Source organism: Balaenoptera musculus, chromosome 20 (genome assembly GCF_009873245.2).
Source record: "Balaenoptera musculus isolate JJ_BM4_2016_0621 chromosome 20, mBalMus1.pri.v3, whole genome shotgun sequence".
Classification (NCBI taxonomy): domain Eukaryota; kingdom Metazoa; phylum Chordata; class Mammalia; order Artiodactyla; family Balaenopteridae; genus Balaenoptera; species Balaenoptera musculus.
The window spans coordinates 58,169,504-58,183,233 of NC_045804.1; the positions used below are offsets into that span (position 1 = coordinate 58,169,504).

Here is a 13,730-nt window from a genome sequence, read left to right on the forward strand (position 1 = left end):
GCACAGCTAACTCTGTTCCCCACAGTCACGGGGATCTCAGGAAGGACGGCAGTTCGCTGAGAAGCAAAAGCCATCCCATCCCATTTTCAGGTCCTCCGCCTGGCACGTGTCCCCGCAATGCAGAGATGGCTCCCGGCCACCGGCGCCGAGGCCCGGGTGTGCCTGGCGGGGCGAGGCTGGAACCACACACTGCGGCCAGGCGGCCCGGTCTTCCCCACACCCGGGTCTGCGGCCAGCATGACCCCCTCCAATTCCTCAGGGAGCGGGACACAGGGAGCGCCCAGCGGTCCCCCAGGCCTTAGGTGAACAGCGGCCCCCCGAGGCCCTGGCAGGACTCCGGGCGGGCGAGGGGCAAGGGAGTGCGGGGCCGGGCTCTGGGGAGAGGGGAGGACACGGGGCCTCGAGAGGCGGGGGGAACACCGGCTGCACTGAGCGACGGCGAGCGCACACAGCCGCAGGCCAGGCCACCGGGCCCAAGCGAGGCAGGGCTGGACCTGGGCGCCAGCGCAGCAGGAGGGCAGCCCCGGGACAGGCGGGCAGGGCAGGAAGGGCGGGCGCTGGCTCAGCAGCAGCGGCTCCTTGCTCTGACCCAGCGGGGCCCCTGTGCGGTGCTGGGGACACAGCAAGGCCTCCGGTGCTGTGGGGCAGGGACACACACACACAGTGAGTGACAGGCTGTTAGAGGGACAGGCAGCAGCAGAGGCCAGGCCCCGCGAATGGACCCTGAACGTGCAACTCGAGCTCAGGGTCTCAGGGGATGAGCCGGGACCACAGCAGCGCCGGGCAGGGCGGGGGAGGCCAAGGCCGGCAGGACTGGACCCGAGGCCCCACCCACTCCTCCCTGCCCCGGAACACCCTCGGACCGATGGACGGGCCACCGCCTCAGCTAGACGACAATGACCGCAAAAGGCAGGCCAGAGGAGCAGCCCCCAGCGCCCATACGCAGCCACTCCCCCAAGAGGAGGCTGGGGGCCCGGGACTCAGCCCACCTGCAGGGGCCTTTCTCGGGTGGAGAGGGGCTCCCTGAGGGAAACACACAACTTCGCTTCTTAAGGGCAATCTTCCTTTTATGGTGCAACCTAGCGCAGGGGCAGCCCCTAGAGCCCCTGGGGTGCAGGTTCCATTTCTTTCAAGGGGTTTCACGAAGGTCACAGACTTTGCCTCAGCAGAGCCATTCAGCTAAGTGGGAAAACAACAGGAACTGCAAATGGGACAAGCAACGCGGACCTCTCTGAGCTCGACAATCCCTGGGAATTCTCAGAGGCGGGCAGTCTGACCTTACTATGCAAAATCTCCTATTGCCACTTCTCGAAATGCTACTGAAACCTGCTGAACTAAGCAAGGTCGACAGCGGTTTGTCAAACTGCAAACAACTGCCTTAGAAAAAGTAAAAAAGTTTTATGCTGACAGTGTTACTTATTCCAAAAACAAAGGGTACAGTGACCTGCACTTTTGTTTTCACAGCCGGAAGAGACAGTTTCTGCATCCCCCAGCCCGCAGGCCGCCAGGACCCCCGCCTCGCCACCACACTGCGAAAGCAGAGAGGCGCCATTCCAGGGACCACGTCGGCGAATGACAAGGTTGCCAACGCGGCTCCCGGACCAGCTTCCGTCAGGCCCTGAACCCCACTTCTATTTTCTGAGGTCTCTTCCAAACGCTGGGCAAAGACCCAGAGTCATCGACATGCAAAACGAGAGAACAGAGCAGCCCCAGCCAGCACGGACCCAGCCGCGCGACCGAACCACTCTGGACCACAGGTGGGGAAGGCCTCGCCCACGCCGGCTACTGCAGAGGCTTCTGCCCTCTCCCTCTACAAGTGAGGCAGACACACGCCATCTCACCCCAAGACGCTCAAGCAGAACAGACACTGAGCCAGTCAGGGGACCCACAGCCCAGTCATTAGAAAGACACGGCATGTGAGATGAAAGAAAGCAGATTATCCAGAACAGCCAACCCCCACTGCCAGGCAGCAGGAGCAGGCCAGGCCCTTCGCTGCAGACCCGCCCCAGGAGGAAGCAGGCGACTCGGCCTCCACACCCGCCTTCCCCGCGCCCCCCGCCCCGGGGCCAGCCCTGCCCACGCATCCAGAGGGTCTCAGGACCCCCGAGCCAGAGCGGCCCGGGGGCCAAAAGCGCCTCTGGGACCATAACCCCAGGAAGACTGAGGGCGCTGCCGTCGGCTGCCGGCAGCGAGCACGCAGCGAACATGGAGGGGCTGCGAGCTCCGGCTCAGCCCCGGTGCCCAGCGCTCGGCCACTACTCACAGCCGTGGTAGGAGGCCGGCGACCCCCCGGCCTTGCCGTGCTCCTGCTCCGAGCAGCCGGTGGAGAGGTTGGGCTGGCTGGAGCCCCGGCCGAAGGCGAGCTGGCTGCTGCCCACGCCGGTGGCCACCTGGGCCATGCGCTCCTTGGTCTTGAGCGCCTGGGCCCGCTCGGCCTTCAGCCGCTCCTCGTCCTTCAGCAGGGCCACCAGCTGCTTGGCCTTCTCGCGCACGTTGACGCCCTGGTCCTTGCCGTCGCGGTCGACGTACTGGAAGTCCTTCAGGGTCTGGATGGCGAAGATGTTCTCGCGGCACTGCTGGGCCACGCGCTCCGAGCCCGTCTTGATGAGGTAGTCGAGCAGCGTCAGCGCCTTGTACACGTGCCGCCAGTTCTTGCCGTGGTCGTTGAGCCGCCTCCACACCATGCTCATGATCTCCGAGAAGGCCACCACGTTGTAGGTCAGGTCCGCGACCTCCGTCATCAGGGAGCTGGACGGGCCCCACGGGTCGTTGGACGTGGCTTCCCGGACTTTTATTTCGGCTTCCGAGTAATTGTTCACGATGTTTTTCATCTGCCGTCTGATAGACGAAGTCGTCATCTTTACTTTCTCTGCGACAAATGTAAAGCCCTTCAAAGAGAGAAGCTTCCCTGTCCCAGGCAGGTTCGCACCCCGTGAAGGTTCAGTCTCCGTAATGGGTCTGGAGCAGGGTCCCTGACGGTCATTTCCTCTGTTGGAGCCTCAGGTCCGAGAAGCTGGAAGCCATGACCTAGAGAAAGAAGACAAACGTTACTGTGCACGAGCCCCCCACCCCCGGGACGGCAAGCATCTTGCAAACAGCAGGCACTGGTCAGCCGGGGCGGTGAGTGGACGCCCTCCAGCCCCCAAGGACATAAGAGATGCCATCTTCCCTTCAAAACTAAGATAAGATCAATATTACAAGCTAAAAACCAATAAAGTTTGGGACTTCCCTGGTGGCGCAGTGGTTAAGAATCCACCTGCCAATGCAGGGGACACAGGTTAGAGCCCTGGTCCGGGAAGATCGCACATGCCGCAGAGCAACTAAGCCCGTGTGCCACAACTACTGAGCCTGCGCTCTAGAGCCCGCGAGCCACAACTACTGAGCCTGTGAGCCACAACTACTGAGCCTTTGTGCCACAACTACTGAAGCCCACACGCCTCACTGAAGAGTAGCCCCTGCTCGCTGCAACTAGAGAAAGCCCACATGCAACGAAGACTCGACGCAGCAAAAATAAATAAATTTACAAAATGGTTAACTTTAAAAAAAAAAAAAAAAGGAATAGAGTTTAAACTCAAGTTTAAGCCTCTGGAAGGAAAGCAGTAACACTAACTACTGTTATATTTTCAAAACACTTCCACTGGATCGGCTCTGCTGCGATTGTGTTTTTTTTAATAAATTTATTTATTTATTTAATTTTATTTATTTTTGGCTGCGTTGGGTCTTCATTGCCACGCGCGGGCTTTCTCTAGTTGTGGAGAATGTGGGCTACTCTTCATTGCAGTGCGTGGGCTTCTCATTGCAGTGGCTTCTCAGGAAAGTCCCCGATTGTATTTTGATTGTATTTTTTTTTCACCGCCGGGCAAAAGCCAGCTAGAACAACCTAATGCTTGTCTACACCGGCTTGGGCACCACACTTCTAACTGCGGGGGATTCTCCGTGACCACCTCTTCTGACTTCTTATAAAGTCTCCCAACTCCCCTTCTAGAGCAGGGCTTAGGCTCCCCACTGGGCTTTCAAAGGCCTCCGGCATCTGGCCCAAGCTGTGCAGTACAACCTTACAAATAATCTGGTTCTACTCCAATTTCCTCACTTCACAGAGGAGAAAACTGAGAGTTACACATGAACAGGTCCACCCAGCCCTTCGCCACAAACACATCTCTCCAGGGAAGAAACTTCTGCAGAGCTGGAGTGAGGGCCACGCCTCTGACCACGGGCTCTGGTCCAGAGTATGGGGATCCCACCTGGCTTGGTCACCAGTGAGCACCCAGCACTGTGCCTGACGTGGATAATAAACACTGCTGATAGATTTATGAAACAGATTAGAAACAGTGTCCCTTCCCTCAGGAAGGCGCCGTCTGGCGGGGGACAGAGGATGCAAATCCAGAACAACTCAGCTGGCTGCTGGGGGCCACAAAGGCAGGCACGGAAGGCACTTTCTGCAGAAATAACCTTCAGGGAGGTCTTCAAAGGGGGAGACTTCCGGGAGGCGGAAGGGGAGTGGCTGCTAGGTGATTCCTCTCCTGGAGAAGGAGGAGACAGCCCAGAGCCCACAGGGGCCGCCAAGGACAGAGCAGTGCAGCCGGGCCCGGGGACAAAGCCAGCAGCTGCCCCACACTCCACCCCACCCCAGCCGCCTCTGGGCCTCTGGCCTGGGAAGGAGCCGGGTGGCCTCGGGCCCGGCTGTCCACAAGAAGCCTTCCAGGTAAGGGTCATTCCGGCCCTGGTGCAGACGGGCAGCCCAAGCCCCCAGGGAGGACCCGCCGCCTCGCCGCGGCCCCTACGCTGGGCTGCTCCTGCCAGAGGGACGACGGACGGCCCCCCCCCCCCGCCCCATCCACAGCCTCAGAAGTGAGGGAACAGAGTGTCAGAAGGGGAAGCCGCAGGAAACGCCCACTCCGCACAGGGAGCCAGCGGACGTGGGGGCACAGAAGCCCACCCTAGTGACAGTCGCACACGTGGCCCTCAGCAGGCCAGGAAGTCTGCTTCCTTCTGAAGCCACAGAGCACACGGGCTTCCACGTGGGTGGGCACAGCCTGCCCCCTCCCTGACCGACCGGCTCTCACAAGCCCTCTACCGTGTGTCCCAGGACCAGGGCCAGGCGCTCTGATGGGGACCTGCGTGCGTGATGTGACCAGGCTGGCCGTCCACGCCGGCGAGAGAGGATGGGCCTCCAAGGGAAAGGGCTCCGGCGTCCCAGGGCCAACGCTCACCAGCGTCACCAGTCACACCCGAGCTCCCCAGGGCCCGCGCCCACCCGGCACTTGGTCTGTCACCCACTGGGGGCTCGGCAGGCACGAGCACCCCGCTCCTCGGAGAAGCAGGTGGGCTGGAGGGACCCCGGCCACCTTCCTCCAGGTCAGGAGGCACTCCGGGGAAGCACGAGAGCAATGGTCCTGGGAAACAGGCCTCAAATGGTTAAAGACGTAATGAAAAGAAACCACTTCCTGGGGGAGAGATGCTGTGTCGGGCTCTGCCGCCCGTCCTCTAGGCCGGTGTCCTCCCGGGGGAGGCCGCGAGGCCCGGCCAGGGCACCCCCCGAGCCTCCCAGGCCTTTGGTGGCAGAGAAAAGGCAGCCGTTCTCGCGAGCGAGGGCGGGGTGCCTCCGCCCTCCCGGACCCAGGCTGGGAAAGGAACCCGGACAGCTGAGAAAGAGGGGCTACGGCCCAACTTGCAAGGACACCTGGTAGCAGTCTCTCTGAAATACTTCGGCTCTGAGAGGGGAAAAGCTAATGAAATACTTGTTACAGTCAGAGAAAGCACAGGAGTGTACTGAGAGCAGCTGCGTGCAGTTTTCCTAAAGCTACAGAAAGGGCGAGATGGGGGTCAGCAACTCCCGAAGGGGAAGGGGCCCCAAAGGTGCCTCTGATGTACCACCCTCAGGGCCCACCTGCTCCGCGCCTGCCTCACCTGAGACCGCAGGTGAGTCTCTGGCGCTGTGAGGGGCCTCCTGGGCCCTCAACGGAGGAGGCGGGCACTGTGGGTCCATCCCACTCGCCCCGCAGACCTCAGACCTCGTTTTCCCATTTTAAAACCTCCCCCCTCAACCCCAGGATTGACTGTAAACGCCCAGACATCTTCCTGCCAGCAAACACCCGCCGCGGCTCCCCTCAAAGCCCCGACACTCCCCAAGTGCACACCCAGACCTGAGTTCTGGTCTGTTCTCGCTCTTTTCTGAATAGCTTGCAGGCTCCACTGTCCGAACCTTCCTCCTCGATTCGCCTTCCGTTTCCAGCTTGCTGAGCCCGCACAGCAGCAAGCAGGGGCCAAGGATGGAGCCGGAGCAGGACAGGACACTGCCCGAACCCGTGGGCCACCTGTGCCCGAAGCCCCTCACCCTGCACTTCACAGCTGCAGGAGCCCCCGCGGCCACGTGTCACCTGCAGCCTGTGCGCTCCGTCCTGGGCAACAGCCGAAGAGCGCGCTCAGAGCCTCCAACCAGGCCCCCAGGCACAGCTGACCCGCAGCCCAGGCCGACCACGGAGCTGCATCCCTTAGTCGACACGCAGGCATCCCAGCTAAACTCCCAGATCATCACCCTTTTTCGAGAGCAGCTCGTAATGGTGACCATAAAGTAACCGCGGGATCACATTTGCCGAGGACAGGCCAGGGCAGAAAAATTCTGGCGTATCTGAAAACACAACCAGAATTCGAGCGACAGTGGAGACTAGAAATAGACGGAATAAAACAGCAAATAGCACAAAACTAAAAAAAACAAACAAAAAATTCTAAGGCTGGAGTGATGCCCCTGGGGGCAAGAAGAATTCCATAAAAACATGCTCCGAGGGCCTGCAGAGCGGGGTGGGGAAATTCCTTCCAAATCTAGAGTCTCCGACCCCCCGACCGTGGGAGGGAGAAGCTCTCCGTGGTCCCGCAGCCCAGGTGGGTCCCTGGTCAAAGCCCACGTGTGCCTCGGCTATCGCGCTTCTGTGATGGGGCATGGCTGGCCAGGCGCGGAGAAGATGCAGTCGGTCGGGGTTTCCACCAAACCCCCATGGAGATTCTGGGGGCTTTTCAGGGATCAGGGATCAGTATCAGGGACCAGGACCAGCTATGAGGGAAAGGCGGCAAACGCCTCTCGCCTCCCCAGACCTAAGAGTCGCGGGCCAGGCCAGTCACAAGCGGCAGATCCCACTGAATGAACGTTCCCCAGACGGCAGCTCACACTACCTGCATCTGGCAGCCTCCTGCGACTTTCTCAAGGCAGGTGACAGCCTTCACACCCACGGGGTGGGGGGAGCGGAGGGCCAGCCAGAAAAGGGAATGTCCTCCTCACTCACTGAACACGGCATCCATATCCCAACGACTCCTCGTTGGGTAGAGAAATCAAATTTTATATCTCTATCCCAAAAGTGGGCTTAAAGAAGACTTTGCATTCATATACTGAAAGAATTGCAAAAACGAACGTGAGACTTAACTTCTAGATGATAAAGCAGGTACAGTGAAACCGCCCACACAGGAAGAGCCCCGGGGTGCCAGTTAACTGGCTGTAGTGGGGTCTGACGGCACTGCCCCCATGCTGGATGACCCCTGCCCCCCTCTAACCACCCCCTCAAAGAGCCACCTGGGGGCTTCTCCCAAGACACGACAGTCGTGGAACAAGCACAGGAAAATTCAATGTCAGACATCTTCCTATGACTTTACCTGTTCTTGATTTTGCTAAAAGTAGAAATCAGTACTGAAAACACACATGAGGAATTTCGTTTTTCTTTACCAATGTGGCCAATCATTCAGTCTCTGGGAAGAGCAGCCCTGGGTGCAGATTACACAGGTGTTGAAATGTGGTCATTTTAAAAGATGATGTGAAGCAAGGACCGGGGTCGGGAGACATGGTTCTGGCCATCCGACAGCGCAGTCACTTAGAAATGGGGGTGTGACAAGCTGCACCTCCCTCCCAGGGTTGAGGATCAAACACCCTGACGGCTGGACCAAGTGGATGCACAAACATGCCACAGACGACAAAGAATTCCGTAACGCTCCCTCACCTCTGCCACTCCTCAGAGCAGTTTTGCAAATAACCAACCACGGACAACATTCTTAAAAAACCTGGCCAGCGTGTCTCCTTCCTGACTGTCCTCTGTGGTTTGTCTGTGAGAACTGCTGAGAGCAATAAGTCTTCAGGAAATGCCAAAATCGGGCACCGTGCCCCCCAGTTCAAAGCAACTGCTGTAATGCCAGATGGTCAGTTCAAAGATACCAGCCTATCTGACTACAAAGGAAAATATGTTGTGCTCTTCTTTTACCCTCTTGACTTCACCTTTGTGTGCCCCACGGAGATCACTGCTTTCAGTGATGGGGCAGAGGAACTTAAGAAACTCAACTGCCAAGTGATTGGTGCTTCTGTGGATTCGCAATTCTGTCACCTGGCATAGATCAACACACCCAAGAAACAAGGAGGACTGGGACCCAAGAACATTCCGTTGATATCAGACCCCAAGCGCATCATTGCTCAGGACCATGGGGTCTTAAAGGCCGATGAAGGCATCTCATTCAGGGGCCTTTTTATTATTGATGATAAAGGTATCCTTCGACAGATCACCATAAATGACCTTCCTGTTGGCCATTCTGTGGATGAGACACTGAGACTAGTTCAGGCCTTCCAGTCTACTGACAAACATGGGGAAGTGTGCCCAGCTGGCTGGAAGCCTGGCAAGCGATACCATCAAGCCTGATGTCCAGAAGAGCCAAGAATGTTTCTCTAAGCAGAAGTGAGCGCTGGGCCATTTTAGGGCCAGGCTGCGGTAGGTGGCCATGAGAGCAAAACCTCTTCTGTACCACTGTCATGCTTCAAACACAAGACCTTACACTCAGCCCAGATGTGCTGTGGGACAGGACGGGCCTTTCCAGCAGGGGTTGGGGAGGCCAGCCTTGCTTCGTCTGGAGGGAATGGCCTGAGCAGTATTATGGGGCAGGCAAACTGATGTATATAGTAGTAGGGTATCACTTTTGGTCTTCTGTAGTTTTACTAAACTTGAGCCGAGGAGGAAAAAAAAAAAAAAAAAAACCCGGCCAGAAAGCAATCAGCGTGGAGCTGCAGAGCACACAGAAGCAGGAGCCGGGCGAGCGGGGCCCAGGCCAGGCCCAGCCTCCCGCTCCCCAAGTGACGGGGCAGGCCAGACCGGACGACCTGCCCAAGCCTCCCGTCCCCAGGCCCTTTCCCCAGGCCCTTTCCGACAAGTGGCTCAATTCCCTGCCGTCTCCGTGGTGTCACGGGCAGCCCCTGCCCCAGGTCAGCCACAGAGAGGCTGGAATTCCGGCAAGAAGCCTAGCGGTGGATGTTTCTTTGGCCTGTGCGGCTTCCCGGGGGCCGTGGAGTATGAAGAGCGGCCCTCGCAACGCGGCCCCCCCCGCAAGGAAGGCAGCTGGCACACGTGTGACCCCCGGGCCAGACTCTCCATTCTAACATGCTGTGACTCTGCTACCAGAAATACCCACTAATGGTAGGTGGCAATGCCACCCAGAGACTGGGGGGGGCAACCGACGGCTTCATACCCACCCCACCGGGCAGGCCCAGCGATGGATTACAGTTTGATCAGTAGAATTTTCCAGCTTGAGACATTTGGGAAAAAAAAAGAGCTACATGGGAAAATTTAGAATTCCCATGATTTCATGCTTAATTTAGACCTGGCTGGTCACTGTGGTGGTGCTAAGTGCTGAGCTGTCGCCATGTCCTGAGGAGCCCGCGGGAGAGCGGAAGCCAAAGCGGGGGGCTGTGGACCCCGCAGCCAGAATCCCACAGACCCGGTTTCAGGCTCAGCAGCAACCTGACACTGTTCTCAAAAGGAGCTCAAGATGCTCGCCCAGAGGAAGCCCGCGTGCGGGTAAGGAACAGGTGCCTGCATGCTGTGTAAGTGCAAACCAAGGCCGTGAGAAGAAGGGGCAGTTGCTCACCTCGGCCCTTAAACCAGCAGGGCCGGGAGGTCACGTCCAACTCTCCCCACGCGGCCGTGCAGGAAGGGGGCTCCCACGGCTTCAGGGAGTGACGGCTGATGTCCCCGGGTCCTCACAGGCCCAGCCCAGGCTGCGCGGGGGGTGCACCAGAGCCCCAGAGACCAGAAGACGGGCGCACTGGGAAGGTGAGCTCTTCGTGTGCCACCCACGTGCTGCGCCCTCTTCCCCGTCACGTCCCTGCTCCCTGGAACGACCTGCCTGCACCTGCTGTCTCCTCCGCCTGCCACCTCCCGGCACTGCCGCTACACCGGCTCTTTCCTGTCAGCTTAGACCTCGCCTCCTCGGGACCACGCGTCACTCTCTCAAGTCACCACTTTCCACGTGCGGCAGAGCCCCTCTCTCTGTTGGACAGCTTCCTGCTTATGCCCCGTTTGTCTGCTTCCCCCGCGAGCGCCGGGCCCTGCCCCTCTTCACCGCTGTGTCCTCGGCGCCGAGGACAGAGCCCGACTCCGGGAGCGCTCTGACGTGTGCTGAGTGAATGAACACAGAGGGAAAGAAAGGAAAACAGCACCCCCGCCCCCCCTACTCAGACACCGGGGTTCACACCTCGGGCCAGTCTCCCACTCGGTCTCCCTCGGGATCTCTGTCACTCGGGGCAGAACAGCTGCTCCGCTCACCAAACACGTAAAACCAAACTACGTGGTTGAAAGCTCACGACGCCAGACCCGAGGACAGGGATGGACAAGCCTGCACGGAGCACACCCCGAGGGGAGTGGAGGCCCCGAAGCCCCGCCAGCCTGGGCTCAGGGGCAGCAGCCTGGGCAGCGTGCGAGGCGAGGACGGACGCCTCCTGTCTAGCCACAGGGACCTACACCCTGCCTTTCCAGCGTGACCGGAGGCCAGGGGACGCAGTGAGGACGGCCGCTGCTCAGCGCAGCGTGACAGGGGTCCAGACACCTGCTTGCTCCCGGCTGTGCCAAGGTGAGTGTGTCTCTGAGGGTGTTTCTCAGCAGCCCCCCGAGGACAGCCTGGAGACAACGTCCACAGCAGGGGGACGAGCCTACAGAAGCACCAAGGGCCCAGGGAGAAGGCGCTGGGCAGAAGATGCCTGACCACACGCACAACCTTTCAACACGGGCACCGGCTCCAGCTCTTCTCCTGTGCGGCTGGCATTTCCAAGCAAGGTCTCAGATGTGCTAACCCTCTGATACTAGCAGTCATCGTAAGAGAACAGGCTTAGAATAGAAACCGAAAATAGAAGAGGCTCTCTAAACAGAAACTGGAGAATCCTGACTGAGCCCTGACTGTATGCCAGGCGTATCCACTCACTGAACCGTGTAAGAATTCTACGGGGAGTAATTCTTCTTCTTACCCTCATTTCATGGGCGAGGAAGTCGAGGCACAGAGAGGTAAGTAATTGGCCTAAGCTACAGGCCAGCAAGTGGCAGGACCAGGATTTGATCCCAGACCTCTGGCTTCTGGTCCCACCCTCTTCATCTCTATTCTTATTCTGTTTAGCTTCAGACAAATCCAATGCTCAAAGTCATAAGAACAATGAATTTTTCCTCACTGAATCCGGAGGCCTAGAAGGGCCCCTCCTGTCTAGGTGCTGAAGAGGCCAAAAGATGGCAGAGAAGCAACTGTTTTCCTACCCCCTGTTCAGCTGGCCACAGGACATCCTGTCCAGCTCACCAAACCAAGCGGGCAGGAGCAAAGATGCCGCAACTGGAAGGGGCCCAGCCCCGGCCGCGTGCGGACGTGAGTTCTGAGCGGTGTGGTGCTGTCGCGGGATCGGACCCTGGCGTTCCCAGCTCTTTCCAGTGCAGCCCACAAAGAAGGGGGCCTTTAACGCTCTCCCAAGAAAGCTTCACCCTGGGACATGTCAGGTCCCACAGATGGCAACACGACGAAATCCGGCAGGGTGGGAGCCTCAGGTACCAGAAACTCCAAAATGATTTAAAAATGAGCCCTCCTGGAGGACTTCCCTGGTGGCACAGTGGTTAAGAATCCGCCTGCCAATGCACAGGTCACGGGTTCGAGTCCTGGTGCGGGAGGATCCCACATGCCACGGAGCAACTAAGCCCGTGCGCCACAACTACTGAGCCCTCGTGCCTAGAGCCCATGCTCAGCAAGAAACAGAAGCCACCACAATGAGAAGCCCGCGCACCTCAACGAAGAGTAGCCCCCGCTCACCGCAACTAGAGAAAGCCCGCGTGCAGCAACAAAGACCCAATGCAGCCAAAAATAAATAAATTTATTTTTTAAAAAATTAGCCCTTCAGAACTCACACCCTTAAGAAACAGTACCTCTTTGGCTATAACCGTGTCTTCTGCTAAATCAGCCACACGGCTGTAACAACCCGAGAACGCTGATTATTCCTTTAAAACAGCCGTCATCTGAAACACCACCAGGAAAAACCGGGTCTCGGTGATGAAAGGTAAGCTTCCTCTTTTGGTTCAGAATAAAAGTGCAACTTCCCTCCTTCCCCTCTGCTGGAGACCTGCCCAGGGTGTTACTCTGCAACACTCACTGGGCTCTCAAATGTCACGGTCGGCCCAGAAAAGGCGCACCCGCCCGAAGCTCTTCCTGCCCCTCCTCTGTCCTCTTAAGTGTTTGTGACATGCTGTTGGGCATATACAAAAGCAGAAGCGCCAACCCCATGTGGGGCACAGACGAGGCACCCCTGTCCCCCAGGCCCCTTCCCCCTCCCAGCAAACAGCTCGGGTTCTGAGTTCCTCTGTCCACTGCTTTTTAAAAAAGAAAATGATCTTACCACACATGTTGTACCACTTCCACAACCTGCTCCGGTGTCGATACTACGTCTCTGAGACTTGTCCACACGTGTGGCTGCGTGTCTGGGTGGCTCATCCGTGTCCCTGCCGTATGGCAGCTGCCTGTGCTCATGTGTAAGTCTCCCCACTCCCTCTCCTGTCCGTGGACACCTAGACGGAGTTCACCTTTTCACCATCGTGAACAGTGCTGGTGTGTGCACGTGTGTCCCCTGGGACTCGTGTACCAAGTGTTCTAGACCACGTTCCTGGGAGCAGAACTACTCCACAGGGTGTACAAGTGTCCTCTGAACTGTATTTTAAAAATACTTTTGCTCTTATAACATCATTTCATCATCACAGCGCAAAGAGAGATGAACGGTTTAGCTGATACTAGATTCAACAAGTACTTTTCACACACTCGGTGCTTAAAGAACGGTGCTCACGGGGAAACAAACATACGACGCGGCTCGTCTGGGTTGGGCCATCCACGCAACCAAGGCAGAGCCGCGGGAGGATGGGGGGACGGCAGGGCACGAGGGAGGCGATGACGAGGCGTGGGGACGTCTGCGGGCCTCACTCGGCGCGCTAAGGAATCTGGACCTGCCGACCTTGGTCACTCACCTTCCAGATTTTTGCCAAATCCTCCAAGTAACAGTAATAATGGTTAACACTCACAGGGCGTCTCCAACGTGCCAGGTGCCATCTTAGGAATTCTCTCCTTCACTCTTATTGTAAGCTGCACTATTGTTTGCTTAATATTTTTCTTCAAATCAATTTTTTTTTTTTTTGGGTCATGCCTTACAGCTTGTGGGATCTTAGCTCACGGACTAGGGATCGAACCCAGGCTCTCGGCAGTGAAAGTGCTGGGTCCTAACCACTGGACCGCCAGGGAAGTCCCTAAATCAATTTACTTTTATTTTTTATTTTTTTTTCCCTATCCCATAGTCTTTTTTTTTTTAAACATCTTTATTGGAGTATAATTGCTTTACAATGGTGTGTTAGTTTCCGCTTTACAACAAAGTGCATCAGTTATACATATACATATGTTCCCATATCTCTTCCCTCTTGCAT

General features: G+C 57.7%; 2 protein-coding genes across 6 annotated transcripts in view; one reads left to right on the forward strand and one right to left on the reverse strand.

Moving 5' to 3' along the window:
• Positions 1-13,730, reverse strand: part of EPN2 (epsin 2) — a 68,864-nt gene that overhangs the window by 32,506 nt on the left and 22,628 nt on the right. For 3 of the 5 annotated variants that reach the window (XM_036836142.1, XM_036836141.1, XM_036836138.1), the window contains exon 2: positions 2,264-3,027. In XM_036836142.1, coding sequence (XP_036692037.1) covers positions 2,264-2,858 — 595 coding nt within the window. In that variant the 5' untranslated portion in view covers positions 2,859-3,027. Of the gene's footprint in view, positions 1-474; positions 638-2,263; positions 3,028-12,194; positions 12,382-13,730 lie in introns of those variants that run through there. The other 2 variants (XM_036836143.1, XM_036836139.1) reach the window with 2 other exon arrangements.
• On the forward strand, positions 5,817-8,709 carry LOC118887393 (peroxiredoxin-1-like). Its single transcript, XM_036838183.1, is given in 5 exon segments — positions 5,817-5,919; positions 6,051-6,153; positions 6,233-6,571; positions 8,093-8,648; positions 8,650-8,709. Coding segments are annotated over 5 exon segments (1,161 nt in total).